The 17,404-nt window shown below is 36.6% G+C and overlaps 1 protein-coding gene across 8 annotated transcripts in view; it reads left to right on the plus strand.

The window, feature by feature from the left end:
• The window catches only part of LOC5574686, a 211,466-nt gene that overhangs the window by 74,381 nt on the left and 119,681 nt on the right, over positions 1-17,404 (plus strand). For all 8 annotated transcript variants that reach the window (XM_021851252.1, XM_021851253.1, XM_021851246.1 and 5 more), the window contains exon 3: positions 12,552-12,697. In XM_021851252.1, the coding sequence (XP_021706944.1) occupies positions 12,552-12,697 (146 nt within the window). The remainder of the gene's footprint in view (positions 1-12,551; positions 12,698-17,404) is intronic.

The following is a 17,404-nucleotide window of genomic DNA, read 5'->3' on the forward strand; positions in this document are numbered from 1 at the left end:
CATATGCTCCACTATTGTATCTGCATCTAAGTGCGGATAGAACAGAGCTGTGTCATCAGCAAATAAACGTGGTGTTCCCTTTAATTGCAACCTATTTAGGTCGTTCACGTACAACAGAAACAATAATGGACCAATATTGCTACCTTGAGGTACACCTACCCCTAAGGACTTTAACGAACTCTGTGAGTCACCAATTGTGACGAACTGTTTTCTATCTTGCAAATAGCTGCGCACAATTTCATTTGCTATACCTCTAATTCCGTAGGCTTCCAATTTATCTAAGAGTATTGCATGGTTCAATGTGTCAAAAGCCTTGCGTCAAGAGTGCACCGACGATTTGCTTTTCATCAATCCCCTTTATTATATCGTCAAGCAATTCAACAGTCGCCGTAGCTGTACTGCTGCCTTGACGAAAACCATATTGAAAACTGTACAACACGTTGTGCTGTTTAAGAAAAGGAATAAACCTGTTAATAAGCAATTTTTCTAATATTTTATTTGATATGGATAGTGTTGAGATCGGTCGGTAGTTGCTTGTATCACATACATTACCAGATTTTAAAATAGGAATGACTCTAGCAATTTTTAAACAGTTGGGATATGAGCCAGTTTCAATAATTCTATTGAAACAATCAGATAGTATTCTGGAAAAGTGATCAGAATTGCTTTTGATGAGATCAACATTGATTTTATCGGGCCCCGGACTTTTTTTACGCTCCAAATCATTAATAATCATTGTCACTTCATTAGCTGTAGCTGGATTCAAAAATATAGAACTAGACACACGTCTTACATTTGAAAGTGGGTTCACTCCAGCATCCACCTGAATGCTATCGGCTGATTTTTGGCCTATGCTCGAAAAATAATTGTTGAATATTTCACTAATTTGTTGATCGTCAGTGATTTTTGCACCATCTTCAATTAAGGTAATTTTATCAGTTTACTTCAGAGGAGAATTAAAAAAAATCATCCATATTTCGAAGTAATTTTCGAACAATTTGTGAAATACTGTTTATAGCGCCACTACCATTCGCCTTTAGCTTCTTCTTCATAATAGCATAAAATCTCTCAAACAGTCTGAATTTGTCTCATTTAGTTGGGTTAAGAGCTCACGAAGATTTCATCATTCATAAGGAAAAACAATTAATTTTCGTTAACACTTGATCATACAAATGACACATTCCAGCGTAACGCGACACCACGAGGAACCGACTTTCATTATCAAATGAGGCCTGTTTTCGGAAATATGCCTAGTGACCATGTGATTAAACAGCCTTTATATTTTGCATATTAAATGTACTTGATGTTGTGACATTCATTTCGAAACATAACACTGTATGTATGGTAACTAAAAGCAGTTGCATTTCGTAACGCGACACCATCGCTGAAATGCACTTTTTTAAACATCATTCTATAATCGCCTATATCTGCTCTGCTATAATTTTTACAATCCGGGTTTGTTCTAGGAAATCCTTCTATGTATTGATAAGAATCAGAATGTGACTTCAAATTGGAAGAAAATATTGAATAATTGCAGAAATCATTGATTTCATTTTATGAGCGCTGCGTTACGTTTATCTTCCAACAGGGTTCTGCAAATGGTGTCGCGTTACGCAAAAAGCATTTTTTATTTTTATTGATAAAATCGGTAATGTTGCTTTCAGGTTTCAGAAAAAATGTATATCTAGTATTGTTATTTGTTCAATACATTCGACATTCTGCCTCACAGTGGGGTAATTTGATCCGACACTGGTTAAAATTTATTTAATGTTTCTGTGAAACCCTTTGTAAAAGCGTAGATGTGGTCACCATATAAATTTGACTAAATTCTTTGCAGTAATATTTAGATATTTCTTGAAAATGATTTTTTTTAATGTTTCCGGTACAGTGCTTTCCGATGGCGGCGTGAATAATCTTGAGCATGTATCAAAATGTTAGAATGATTGAATTTGATTGTAAAATGAAATTATGTAAACCTTTCAACGATGTACTTTTAAAAGTATGTTTTCGGCAAAGTCGACAAGCACACGTTTATGGTTGTCGTGTCGTAACTACCCGAAATTCAATAACACAGTGGAGTTAATGGATCTGATAAATGGGTAAAATTATGAAAAAGATTCAATAAATTATTTTAAGAATATTGTTTCAGAAATTTGTAGACGACCATAAAAGCTTCTTAATGATCGGACGAAAAATATGTAGAGCTGCTGTACAGTGGGGTAATTGCACTTATTTTGGGTTAAATTTTTAAACCGTTCCTTTGATATTTTTTGAAGATGATGAAAATATCCGATGTACATTCGATTTTTATAATCTGCTGGTTCAGACATAGCGTGTGCAGGTGTTTATGATTTATTAATGGTGGTCTGAAAGATACAGAATTTTGTGGCACAGTGGTGTAATTGAACCAGATATTGGGTCAATACAATATCAACGTAGCCATGTAGTATTTTAAGGATCATCTTTTAGCAAAATTGTTAAGGTCGTTTATGGTCTCAAAATAGTGATCTGAATATCATGGAATTCTGCCGCACAGAAGAGTTATTAAATCAGATTATTAGGCAAAATTGTGAATACATTTTAACTCATAAAATTCAGTTCCTCAATTATTCAACCGATTGTTTGAGCTTTCATTGAAAGGAAATAGTTGTACCAGATTTAAGCGTTGGCGCAATTCTTCTGAAACCTTTCACGTTTTTGTGAGAGGTAAATACCTATGTTTATTTTTTTCTTTTTTGCACAGAGCTAATCAAATAGCTTTGGTTTTAGGTCTGGTTGTAAGAAGCGACCCAAATCTTATCAGAAAGGTGCCGGTCAGTGAAAAGATAGTCTCACACATCTTGGGGACTGCTTGGCTTCAATGGTAAACAACCTGGATCACTGGAAAATCCGCAATATTCATAAAAATTATCAATTTATAAAATCATCCAATCAAGACTGCCCATGGACAACTACAACTCCCTTGGAAAGATTCGCAAAACTGGGCGTAAAAAATAATCCTAGACCATTGTGCGTTTTTTTTAACACATAAAAAATCATAATTATAGAACTTATAAAATTTATAATACACGTATAATTGGGGGCCTTTCTTAGCCGAGTGGTTAGAGTCCGCGGCTGCAAAACGAAACCATGCTGAAGGTGTCTGGAAGTGGTATTTGAAAATGGCAACGTTAGCAAAGAAAGCTCTCAGTTAATAACTGTGGAAGAACTCGTAAGAACACTAAACTGAGAAGCAGGCTCTGTCCAAGTGAGGACGTAACGCCAGGAAGAAGAAGAAGAAGTTAATTTGTATTGACATTAAAGACCACCTTGATCACCGAAGTGCAAAATTAATCAAATTCATTATTATACAACGTAAAGGATGAATGTCACATAGATAAATGTCATGACAAGACATCCAGAAGATTTGAAAAAAAAAACTACGTTACTAAGTTGATTTTTACGAGATGACCATTATTTACGGTTGCTCCAGATCCTCCTAAGAGCTTTATAGTGGCCACCCATATTCAAGAACAATCCAATCATCCGTTATGTTTAGTAATTGATTTCTGATATGTTTTGAAAAAAAAGCGCAGTGATCTAGGATGATTTGCACAAAATGACCATTTATACGGATGTTCCGGATATTCCGAGGCCATTATTGCGACCACCTAGGTGCATGAACAATTCAAATAACCTATTGCGTTTTATAATAAGGAGTTCTGATGAGTTTGCAAAAAAAAACTGTCTTGGATTATTTTCATGAATTGACCATTTTTACGGATATTCCGGATTATCCGCTAGAGAACCACGTTGTTTACCATCGAAGCCAAGTATTCCACAACATGTGAGAGACTATTCCTGCACTAAACGGCACCTGTCTGATAAGATTTGGGTCACTAGTCAACGAGTTCATTACAAACCAGAGCTACTTGATCAGATTTCAGTGAAAAACAAGAGAAAACAGACATACCCACATTTTGCAAAAACGGGGAGGGTTTTAGTGGGGTGGCACCAACGCTGAAAGCTAGTATAACTGTTTCCATCTACTAAAAATCAAAAATTTCGAAAATCGGTTGTAGCATTGCTGAGAACGAGCATTTTGAAATTTGTAGTTTCATCCTGAAAATTTACGGTTAAAATTAACGTAACGCGACACCAAAACTTTGCACCTAGTGTAACTTTTCGAAGAATGGTCCGATTTTAAATCTTTTTTTATGGAAACACGTATCTTGACGAGTAGGAAGAGAATCCAAAATATAAGAGTTCTATAAGAAGTATTTATTTTACAATATCAAAAATAAGGCAATTTTCGTAACGCGACACCATAATAATGTGACTATTTGAAAAAAATACGTTTTCAAAGAACCAATAATTCGTTTGAAGAAACTAAACCCGCACATAACAATTTCATCTAATACCCTTCTAGTTAACGGATAAGACAATCATATTACACTTGATAAACTATGATACAGGGCTTTTATAAAAAAAGTTGTTTAATATCTCCTTTTCTCACCAATAAATTATATAAACTTTATTTAACTGTTCAGGTATGTTTTTCACTGTATTTTCAATCAAATTTATGTTTTTTATACAATTCAACATATTGTCTTTCATGTTCTGCATAGCTTTGGAAATATTTCAGAGTTTGAATTTTTGATATTTTGGCGTAGATGTGCGTGGAATGTGTCAAATACAATCTGGTTTGCTCCATTTTTGGTTGAATGTAGACATAATATGACCGAAGGCTTCAGTATCCGGAGTCGAATCCGTTGCACGGTACTGCGCGGTGTATCGAACTTTTTGATTCGATGATCCTGATAATTTTAATCCGCAGCTGACGATGCACAGTAACTTCCTAACACTTGCTTTGTTGCTTACGATCCGTCGGTTTTCCAAGAAATACTGTGTGGCGTGTACTGAATAAATATGAAGAAACTATTTCGTACTCATTCAGTACATGCCACACAGTATATCTTGGAAAACCAAACACTTTCGCAATTTTTATTCCTGATCAAAATGAGTTTTCCAAATTTTTGGACACAATCATTTTGCTTCTTTCTTCTTCCATGGTAATTTTTTTTGAAGTACTTTCGTACTAACATTATAGTTATAGAGTACACATAGACGATTAATCTTCTTAGTACACATATACGATTCGACTACTAGAGCCACTGTAAGAACCAAACATTTTTGTTCTAATTACACAGCGTAACAAAAATGACATTTTTGTGTGTCTCAAGGATCAAATTATGTGTCTCTAGTAGATTTGGGGTGGCTGAATCTGATACCATTCAAAGAAATGTTCCAGCACGTCACAATTTTTAGCTACAGGTCGTCAAAGTTGTATAAAACACTGGTTTCATTGATGTTCACATAAAATTTAAGGTATAATTTATCAAACTTTTTTGTCATCTAATCTACTAAGCATACAAAATAGGTCTTGAACTTTCATTTTAGATATAATTTGGTTGAAATTGCAGGATTAAATTTAGATTAAATTGATTTTTTCAACGTGCTTGCTATCTCCATACAAAATTCTTCATTTCTTCTATATGGCAAAATACAATACTTTTTTAAACTATCAAAAAATAACTTTTCCGCATTGAAAGTATTATAAACTTTGTTGATAAGTATTGTTATACGCATAAAGTTTGAATTCTGTGGCAAATTAAGCAAATGAATTGCCTTACAAGCTGGAAAACTTGCATGCAAGTTGGATCAAATTGTCATATTTTCATTTTCAACAACCAGTATCTCAAAAACTAGACGTGCTATGATATTTTTGAAAGCGGCAATAGATTGAGCAACACTTAACTGATTGAATAGAGGTGTTTTGATGCTTGAGACAAAAGCTTGTTCCGCAGTGTTATAAGTGGTCCACACCTTATATGCAAAAGTTGCCTTTTTTCGCATGTGTATACCGAGTGGCGGGCACGATAATACTCTCGGTTTTTAATTTTCAGATCGTGCTCCCTGCAGCAAAACAAAAAAGAAGGGACAAAGGTCGAAAATATTATTTCAAAGATCCCGCCAAACAAATCGCGTTTGTCCTTTCAACCTTTTGTCTTTCGACCTTTTGTCCATAAACCCCCCGAACCAAGGGCTCTGCGAAGCCTTGACAGGTGCTCCGCGACATATCTGAGATATATCAAATTTTTGCTGGGAAATTGATTTTAATCTACCATCGTGCGGGGTGACATTGGTCCATAAGGGTGACTATGGTGACAAAATTTTTACAGCAAGCTAACGCCAGAAAAATGATGGTTGGTTTGACTTTATTAACGAGATTTTTAGCCCTGGGCTAGTTCATCTCGGGACCAACGGCTTTACTTCCCTTCCGAAGGAAGTCGTCACTATAACTTTTAACGTCATAAGTGACTATGTCGGGGATGGGATTCGATCCCAGGTCCTCGGCGTGAGAGGCGAGTGTTCTAACCACTACACCAGGTCCGTCCCCCAGAAAAATGATAACAAGGTGTCTAGATCAAGGAATACGTTAAAAATAGCCAATAGATGGTCTTACATTAGTTTTTTGGCGTTCATACTAGCCATGAGATGCATCGAAAAAGGTGGTCAAAGTCACCACCTAGGTCAAATGTCAACCAGCGGCAGTACGTAAAACATGCGATTTTTTGATTTTGTAATAAATTGTTGAATACTGAAGTGCACAAATATAGAGAACGAATTGGTTGTTTACGAAGAAAATTTGTTTGATTGATTACTCGCTAGTTATGAACAATCTGTCAAATTTTCAATTCAAAGTGCTGATTAGTTTTCTAGACTCATGCTTTTGAAAATTTGATGGCAGCTTAAGATGAATTTAAAGGTTAAAAACTAAATTTTAAATTTGATTCGATGAATCAGTAGGGGGAGATCACCCAGTACCGGACACCTAAGCCGCTAAAATAATTATTCAGAAACTATAGATCTTATGTGGTCTTGGTGCCCATTTATGATAAATATAATAATTTTTGTAGCATACAAAAATAAATTTGAAAACATAAATATGAATTTTAACATTGTATTTTGATGATGTATTTTAGTATCAAATTGACCCATAAAGGTGGCCTTTCATACCGGACACGATCTGGAAATGCTTCGAATTCTGAAAATTTGTATATCATTGAATGTTTTTACTCCAGGCATAGTATTTTATTGTCAATTCAATGCATTTGCAACATTCGTAAGAGTAATTTGAGCTTTACTAAGTCTGCAAGTTGGTGATCAAAAAACCTCTTTCATATATGATGAAATTTCATTCTTTTTATTTTTATTTCATCTTTGATACCATAATCGATGAAATCCATGAAAAATGAATGTATTTTGAGACACTGGTGCCAAAACTACAAAGATATCATGTAACAAATCAAGTTGTCCGAAACTGGGGACAGGAGGTGCTACACCAAAATTGAAGTTTAGTTTAAATATGGTACAAAACATATTCATACTCTCAAATTATTTTTATATATGATCATGCTTGCGTGATTTAAATTATTTTGCCATATTCAAAATAATTACTAATTAGGCTCAAATTTAGGGCGATACGTCAAACTTTTAACAATTTTCAAACATCTCAATATTTTTGAAAAGTCGTGCATATTTCAAGGATGTGTTATTCTACGAAACATTACTCTCCATAATAGCTTCCTTTTCTTCTTATACACCATCTTGATTGGATCATGATTTCTCAATTTTTCGACTTAGGTGCTGTCCGGCACTGGGGGATCTCCCCCTATACGTTTGACGTTGATTATTAATTAAACTGTCAATAGGGTCTTAAAGCCCCATCTGAACACCCTTAAGTTTAGTCCAGAAACACATGTTTACTAAATTTCTAAATGGTTTTCGTTGGTTTGAGCCCAAAAAAAAATATTTTTTCTTGTTATTGAGATTGTGTAACATCCTTTTGTTTAAACTCAAGTTTTGGTAATATATTGTGTTTTCCGTGTCCCTTCTGAAATATCAGATAGGAACAACCCCAGTGTTAAAAAGTTAAACCTTTGCGGCGTTTTTGTCGACTAAGAGAACGTCAAACATGATCAAAAGTGTCCAGGTTCAAATTTGGATCCATTTTTTAAAAATTAAAGTTTAAATATGATATGGTATGATATTGTCGTTACTTGAGCGGAAAAATTCGCCAAAGTTGTAGCAAGAATACGATCCACAGTGGGACGAAACTGAAAATTGACGGTCAAAACCTCTTAGAGGCGTTTTAGCACATAGGTGTCTTCGGGATATTGTTTTGAATCAGGTGATGGTGGGGAATGAGATTAGAAAAGTCAATTGACCGCTGATCATGGAAGCGAAACGGACGTCGTGAGAAATGTCGAATGTTTACCGCACTGATTCGAACTTGTGGAAAATTACACATGGAACGCTCTTGAAACTGCGCATAAAATGTTCAAACAAATAGAAAAAAAAAACTTACGCAAGTACTTTTGATCGATCAATGGACCAATGCGTGAGTTCACTAGTTGACATTTGAGCGGTGCCGTGTTATTTACGTGACCATGGCAACGAGTGAATTGGGCACCGCTCAAAGGTCAAATTAGTGAACACGTGCAAAGGTCCATAGAGCGCACTGTGGGACGAAACTGAAAATTGACGGTCTTAAACTCTTAGAAGCGTTTTAGCCGGGGGTGACCCATTTCGCATAAAGACGTTTCGCATAATGATTGGCATAATGGACGTTTCGCATAAAGCAGTTTCATACAAGAACAGGTAGCGTTTCAAAGAAGGCATATATTTCAGCTTATGCCAAACGTCCGTATGCGAAAGGTCCTTATGCGAAATGTCCCACCCCCGTTTTAGCCCATAGGTGTCTTCGGGACATTGCTTTGAATTAGCATCCCGAGTAATGATAAAACATATTTTTTTACATTAGACTGAATAGGGCACCCGAGCAAAATATATAATATTGAAAAACGGGACGAGTACCTGAGAGAAGCATCCCTGGTAAAACTACTAGATAAACTTCTGCAGCATTAGAACATTTTTTGAAAAAATCCCTGAAGTTATGTTCTAAGGATCCCTGGAAATTTCCTGGAACCAATTAGGAATTATCTAAAACACATTGAATTGCTGGAAGATTTCCTTTCATATAAAACCCTTGAAATCCAAGGGGGTCCCCCGAAATCAAAGTAGAAACTGGACAAATCTACCAGAAATGTCTAAAAAAATCCGCAAAAGTACTTGGAAGAGTTGCTGTGGGGATTACGAAGGGATCCCATGAACAATTCTAAAGGAACCCTCGGAAAGCTCTTAGCAGAAACACTGGATACATTCTTGGATCACATGAAGGATTACTTATGGGATCCCAGGATGTACAAACTTAATTTCGACTCATCCGTTCGGTATTTGATGAAAGTAGATTAGTACGATTTCGGTAAGTTCAGCAATGAATTTCGCCGAGATTCAAACTATTGCCAAGAAATGCTTGGAATAAGTTCCTGAGTATAAACCTTATGATGTTCTTAGAGGAATTCAAAGAGAAACTTGTACACGAATACCTGAAAAAGACGAGAGCACGTTAAATTTTCCAGTGGAAGATTTGTCTTATGAAGAACTCTACACAGAAAGTAAAATCGATGTAAATTTCAGCGTAAAATGATGCACATAAAGGGAATGTCAGATTTGTTGTATATTTACTTAGGCATTCCTTTCATGTATATACGCTGAAATTTACATGGATTTTTCTTTCTGTGTATGCTCAAACGGTGCCAATTGTAATGAAAATTCTTCTGCCAATATTTGAAATGAAAACTGTCCGCTAACTCCTCGTTATAACAAACATTGAAAAAGAGCATTAGCATGAGCATGATTGACTGCACACAGTTGCTACTCCGCTATAACAAGAACAATTGTACTCACGTCAGGAACCTACAGACGCTACTTAGGATCAGTAGTGTCTTCAACGTGTAAGTACTGGTGTTCACATTATTATTACAAACAATAACGGCGCCGGCTGCTTCAGAATGCGGGCTAATTCGGAGATGGGAGGGAAATTTTGACGTGTTGCTTGCTTTACGTAAGCCAAGGAGTCCTCTGCACTTGCATAGGGAAATACTGGGAGTTTGTACATGGGAACGGATTAGTTTTAGTAAACAAAAATATATAATTTTAAATGAATACGTCAGCATATACACGAATGAACGTTTGTCTCGGAAGCTACAAAATTTGCACCAATTTTAGTACCAAACGCTTAAGTTTAGGCCAGAAACACATGTTTACCCAATTTTTAAATGTTATTCGCTGGTTTAAGTCCAAAAAACATTGTCTTCTGATTTTTGAGATTTTGTCACACCTCTTGGTTTGAACTTAAATTTTGTGTATATTTTGTGTATATTTTGTTTTCCGTGTCCCTTGCGAAATGTCAGGTAGGAACAACCCCAGTGGAAATTTGTCGGCGAAGTAAACGTCAAACATGATCAACAGTGTCAAGGTTAAAATTTAGACCCATTTTTTAAATTCAAGTTCAAATATGATAGAGTCGTTATTAGAGTGGGATTTTTTGCCACAGTACCCAAGTAACCATGGAGCATTATATTATTGCATATATAATGCAGCTGCATTGCCGTAAGCCTACCATTAAAGTAGTTTAAAAGTGGAAAAGGGCCCTTTTACAGTTGCACTAATGCAAAAACGACGATAAAGCAATGAAGCAATTTATAAAGTAACATTAGTGCAGCAGTGCAATTTATAAAGTGATATTAGTGCATTGATACGTTCGTAATGTAGAGTTAATGCTTTATTGCTTGACAGCTCTTGAAATATGTCGAATAAAGGCAATAGTACATCAATGTTGTTGATATGCAGTAGAAAACGTGCAATGTTATAATGCTTGTGGTTACTTGGGTAGTAGCAAGGATACGTTTTGTCGTACTTTTAAATAAAAACAAGAGTTTATTAAAAAATATAAAACCCTATTGCTCGTGAAATGCATATAGATAAGTAAGCAATGCAGAAATTCGCGGATGAACCGCTGGAGAAATTCCTAAACGATCTGCTGGGGAAGGAATATGAGAATGCATTTTTAGAATTATTGATAGTGGTGTTGGAGTGCACAAGTTATAGTGGTTCTCGATTTCACCTTACGTATTAATTTAAATGTTTCAACAGTTCGAAAGGTTCTCTGTAAGATGTAGGATATATCATGATGGTAAAATATTCAAATATAATAAAACTGTGAAAGTAATGGAAATTTTACATATGGCCAAATAGGGAGACACTAAGGACTGTTCATTTAAGATAGTGGACACGTGTTTTTTACAGTAAACTGTTTATTTTCGAACAAATTCATGAGTTTACCTAAAATACATGGAAATCAACGTAATTACGATCAAATTCACATAAATTTGAACATTTATTGAGCATTGCTGGAGAATGCTCTTACTTTACTTTTGATACCTCCCATAAAATTCTGCACAACTTTTTTCGGAACTTTTCGAACTGCTTTTTGAACTGCTGACCACATTTTCTTGAAAAAATCGATGGAGCTTGCCTCTCTTCCATCCTTCTTAAGATGCCGTTTGATTATTGCCCAATATGTTTCAATGAGGCGTAGTTCTGAGCAATTTGATGGATTCGATCATTTTTCTACAAATTCGACTTATTCCTTCGTGAGCATCTCCAAAGTAGCTGAAGCATAGTGAGCCGATGCTAGGTCTGGCAAAAACAATGGAGGCATGGTATGCTTTCAGTAGATGGGCAGAAGCCATTTTTTAATGCATTCAGTTCTGTAATTTTCGCCATAACTGGTATCCTTTCACTTTTGGATGAACTCCTGGAATGCATAATGATCTTCTCCGAACAAATTCCTATAAGAAGCACTGTATGTGCTAATTGTACACTGTTCATGGATTACTTTAGATTGAATCTATGGATTACTGTAGGTATTTCAGGATGAGTCGCGAATCTGGAAATTGTCGCGCTCATATTCATATAACAGTCCCATTTATATAGGAAATCCCAAAGACCATGAGACTGTTATGCGAGTACGGGCAGTTCAGGAGTCATCGTCGGAAAAATCTCTAGAAGTTTTCTCATTTTTCTCAAAGTTTTTAAAGGAATGTTTGCAGAACCCTCTGTATTATGCCATGGAGAAATAACTAGACGAATTACTGTAAGAATCTGTAAGAATTCGTGTAGGAATTCCTGAAGCAAAGCGGCGCACAGGTCTGTTCGTAGCCGAAGCGTACACGTGAACGAACAGCTTCTCGTCAGCTGCAGTAGGGACCCCTGTCATGTACCAAGAAATCAATACAATTAAAAAAACATCGCCAAATGAACGCAAATAATGATCAGCCAGCAGAGTCGAGCGAGGAATACATAATTGATTGCTGATGATTTTTTTTCTCTTCTGGTTTCATTTCATGCTCTGACCATCAATTCTCGTCGTGTATGGGACGTTCTCATCCGATAATCATCTGCCGGACAAACGAACGGTTTCCTCATTGCTGGGCGCTGGGCGACATCACGATCCAATGGATCCCTGGTCAACTGGTCAACCGACGACGATGGAAACTGTGGTGTGATTCCTATCGGATTGTTGGTTCGGGTCGTGACGACAGCCACCGCCGCTGGAATTAATCACTTGCCTGGCGAACTCATCCGCGCTCAACGTTACCACCAAGCACTGCGCTTGCGAGACGTATTCTTGTAAAGATTTGCTGACTTCATCGTCGAGTTCGTCACCTTTCAACTCGGTCAATCAGAGGTAGGTGTTGTGTCAATATTGATGGTCGTGTGAAAGGATATGGAAGATATTTAAACTTTTTTTTTATCTATTTATGCACTTGGGAACTGATTAATAATCAGAAGCTAAATTTGTGTTTGAAATTTCAATTTTGCAGAAATATCAGAAGGAATCTCTGAGGAATATAATGAATAATTTATTAGTGAAGCTTTGGCGTTTTTTCTGTTTAAATTTATGGATGGATATCGCACGATTTAATTTTCATGTTATATCAACCAATCTTCTCACTCGTTACTCACTTTCACTCTGAGTATAGGTATTGCGTTCACCAAAAAAAAAGTAAATAATTTTTTCATAATAGTTAATAGCTGTGGAAGTGCTCATTGGACACTAAGCTGAGAAGCAGGCTCTGTCCCAGTGAGGACGTTAACGCCAGGAAGAAGACCTCACTCTTAATTTCATTGCATAGACTTTTGATGAATTGATTAATTTTGAACTTTTTGTTTAAACCGAAGTCATTTTTAAGAAAACATTAATAAATTGAGTAAATGAAAACCAAATTTAGTACACCAGAGTATGCATCCTTTGACAGATACGCTTATTTCGACCTAAACTGTAGGGCTGTTTTTCCGTGTCGTGTACTTGAATTCGAAATACGCGTATCTATCGAAGAATGACGTCATCGAAGTGGCGTAACCGCGTAAATATTTTTATAAAATAACATCCAAAAGAAATCTTTTTGGGCATAAGTCTTAGCCACTGAGTAAGTAATAAAAACGACTCACACACTCGCTGATTACCAACGTCAAATGAAGCCTACCCACTTGAATCACAACTCCTCGGTGCAATTAATCCACCCCGTAGAAGTAATAAAGCTAATGGCTCCGCAAAAGATCAATGGCCCCAGCTTACCAAAGGATTTAACTCCAATTACTTCTAACTCATTAACTTGTAAATGCACCCGTAGATTTACACAAACATGATGTTAATGGGGTGGTGTACGTGTTCCTGATGCGTGTCTAATAGCGCATACAGCATGCGTATTTACGTATGGGCCCTCTGCGTAGTGCATATATTCATAACCAACGCCAACGGGTCAATCCATCGTATCCTGCAAAGAGAATCTGGTTCCGGACTGGTCGTGTTGGATGCTGCAGTGCTCTTGACACTCGAAGCAAAGCTTTGCACACCTTCCTCCTCCGGGTTGGTTCCGTGTTTCGCTCTAATCCGGGACTATAATTCACTCAGAAGCTTCTCGTTTGGTGATAGATTCCCAACAACTGACTGATGATTTCCACTTGGTCTCGCCATCTTCATACTGTGATGCACTGACACACAACTCATGATTCTGGTTTCGAAAGGATGTTCTATTCTGCTTATGACCCTCGCTATGTTTAAAGGGGGTTATTATGCTTTTTCGTTTATTTCAGGTTTTTTTGCACTTTTTTTTCGTTTATATAAGAAACAAGCTGGCATACTATAGCTTTGGTTTTTAGAGAAATCGTCTCTTGATTTATTTTTGAAGAAGGAAAATCGCATAAGCGAAATGTAGCTTCATACCACAATGGGTTCAAATAGCGCTCTAAAAAGCATAAGTCTCGCGGAACATTACTAAAGGACCTATCTAACATTGAGAGGCTCTCTTTGTTTACTTTCTCTTTCATTAATAACTGTGTCACATTAACCTCTTCTGTTGCGTTTTTTGTATGAAACGCTAGTCAAGGAAATTGACTTTCGATCTATAGTGAAAAACTTCCCAAAATCTTTAGTATTCCACTGTTATAATCGAAAGAGAACGAGAGAGAAGAGAATCTCTCATTTGTACATAGGTCCTTTAGTAATGTTCCGCGAGAAGTGTGAAGAGAACTATATCTATAGCTCATTAAGGGGCTGTCCACTAATTACGTAAGACAACCCCCACTCCCCCCATGGTACGATTTTTTGTATAAAAATCAAAAATAAATTGTATGGCGCATAAGAAATCTCAAGACCCCCCTCCTCCCATAATCTTCTTCTTTCTGGCGTTACGTCCCCACTGGGACAGAGCCTGCTTCTCAGCTTAGTGTTCTTATGAGCACTTCCACAGTTGTTCACTGAGAGCTTACTATCCCAGTGACCATTTTTGCATGTGTATATCGTGTGGCAGGTACGAAGATACTCTATGCCCTGGGAAGTCGAGAAAATTTCCAACCCGAAAAGATCCTCGACCGGTGGGATTCGAACCCACGATCCTCAGCTTGGTCATGCTGAATAGCTGCGCGTTTATCGCTACGGCTAATAACAGAATGTCCTGAAGATTCAGGCTCAGTTTCACTTAATAAGTGTTTTTCAAGTACACAATTGGAATCGCAGTTGCGCGAAAACTGGGCAGTTACACATTGAATGATGCGAATTTTCATAATCAGAATCACAACTATCACAAACAAAAGAGTCAGCATGTTGAATATTTGCCTAAGGTTGCCACTACATTTTGAAAATGTTGGGCGTATTCAAAATCAAAGGTCTGGCAGGCGTCATTGATCGTAATTTTGGTGATCCGAATTTCGACTGTCACAAGCAAAAAAAAAATACAACAAACACAAATTAACTGAAAAAAATATTTTTTGGAAATTTGACATGAACGTGAACAAATTGGTTTAAGAAGTTAAAAAAAATCTGTAGAAAAAAACTACCGTTTTGACTCATATTCCGAACACTTAAGGCCAACAGTGACTTCAAATGCATCGAATTGGCAAAAATTAGCTGATATTTGTGTAAATTTTGATTTCTTCGCAAAGCCTAACTGTTAGCTGTTGGATGTACCGATAATAATGTTGATTTTATTAGTTTTAGTATTGTTTTTACGCAAAATAATGGAACAACATTTTGATTCAAATGCCGAACACTGTGTTAATTGTGTCTCATATTCCGAACACCTTGATTCAAATTCCGAACAGCACGAATAAATCGTATTCAAATGAATAATTTCGCAAATAAATTTATCTGAGCTTGTTCCACTGGTCTCAAACAAAAGAATCATCACTACTCCGGCGGTATAAATTATATTGGAGACGGTAAAATTGAATTGTAATTGTCTGCCATTTCCTTGTTATTTGGTGACATATTTCAGCGAAACATTTCAACCAAATCGCCATACAGAAACCGAGTGTTCGGAATATGAGTCTGTTCGGAATTTGAGACAAAACGGTACAGTAGGCAAGCGTAAGAAATCACAGTCAGCGAAGCCAGTGAAACTCACGACTATCGCTGCAGTAGGCAAAATGCCTTGAAAGTAGCAAAACTTCCGTTGCTAAGAGCAACCCAAAAATACTGTAGAAAAATGTTCTATTTCCCACTGCATTTCCCGCATTTAAAGCCTTCAATGACACTACTGATTGAGAAAATTCATGCACCAAAAATAGATTACCGTTTTGTCTCAAATTCCGAACAGACTCATATTCCGAACACTCGGTTTTTGTATGGCGATAAGGTTGAAATGTTTCGCTGAAATATGTCATCAAAGTACACGGAAATGGCAGTCAATTCCAATTCATTTTTAACGTCTTACAATCTATTTTATAACTTAGGAGCAGTGATGATTCTCTAGTTCCACACCAGTAGAAGTAGCTCAGATACATTTATTTGCGAAATTACTCTTTTGAATACGAATTATTCGTGCTGTTCGGAATTTGGATCAAGGTGTTCGGAATATGAGACAGAATAAACACAGTGTTCGGCATTTGAATCAAAATGTTGTTGCATACTTTTATGTAAAAATAATACTAAAATCAATCAAATCAACATTATTATCGGCACACCCAACAGCTAACAGTTAAGTTTTGTGTATTAAATGAGATTTTCACAAATGTCAGCTAATTTATGCAAATCAGATTCATTTGAAGTCACTGTTGACCTTAAGTGTTCGGAATATGAGTAAAAACGGTACTTGATGAGACTCACAAATTTTTTAGCTACAGTAGTGAGAGTACCACGTGATTTTCGCAAAATTCAAGCCTACAACTATTACCATTCCCAGCCCTGCTGGCTAGTCAACGTTCTGACCAAGAGACTATAATTCTGCTTTGACAGATTTGTTAAATAATGCATCACCCTTGGAGATGGCTCAGTAATGTACAATTTTGTTTGACGATACGATATTCTAATATTGCTTATACTTTTTTTTTATCGTATTAACGACACTTTACACTAGAAGGGTGCATTCGTGTCAGCATCGGGTTTGAGTTTACATTCTATTAGTAAATTCAGTTCTCTTCAATCTACATTACAATTGCTTGTACAAATTTGTAAAGTGCAAAAAAAACAGGTTTTTTCTTTTCATTTCTTCATTTTCGAGCACACTTTGTAGACTTGTTGCATCGATGTCGTTCTCTCGTCGTTCTTTTTCGTATTTTCGGCACTCTAAAAGGACGTGCTGCACGCATACTGCCGTTCCACAGTATTTACAGATGAGTGAAGATTCTTTTTCAAAAGAAAAGTGTGCGAGAGCCACGTGTGGCCAATTCTAAGCCGCGTTAGTACACGCTGATCGGCTGCGCTACTCTGGTCTGTCCACCGAAGCGTTTCGTCTTTCACTTCCCTCAACTTCGCATCACGGGTTTCGTACCATTGTCTATCCCATTGGTAACATAATAATAATTATTATTATCTATTGTTTTCTTAATGGTTCTCATTGCGTCATTGCGTCGCCAGGTAGATTGATCTCGATGACCGGATGCCTTCTAGTCTCGT

This window comes from Aedes aegypti, chromosome 3 (assembly GCF_002204515.2).
Source record: "Aedes aegypti strain LVP_AGWG chromosome 3, AaegL5.0 Primary Assembly, whole genome shotgun sequence".
Classification (NCBI taxonomy): Eukaryota; Metazoa; Arthropoda; class Insecta; order Diptera; family Culicidae; genus Aedes; species Aedes aegypti.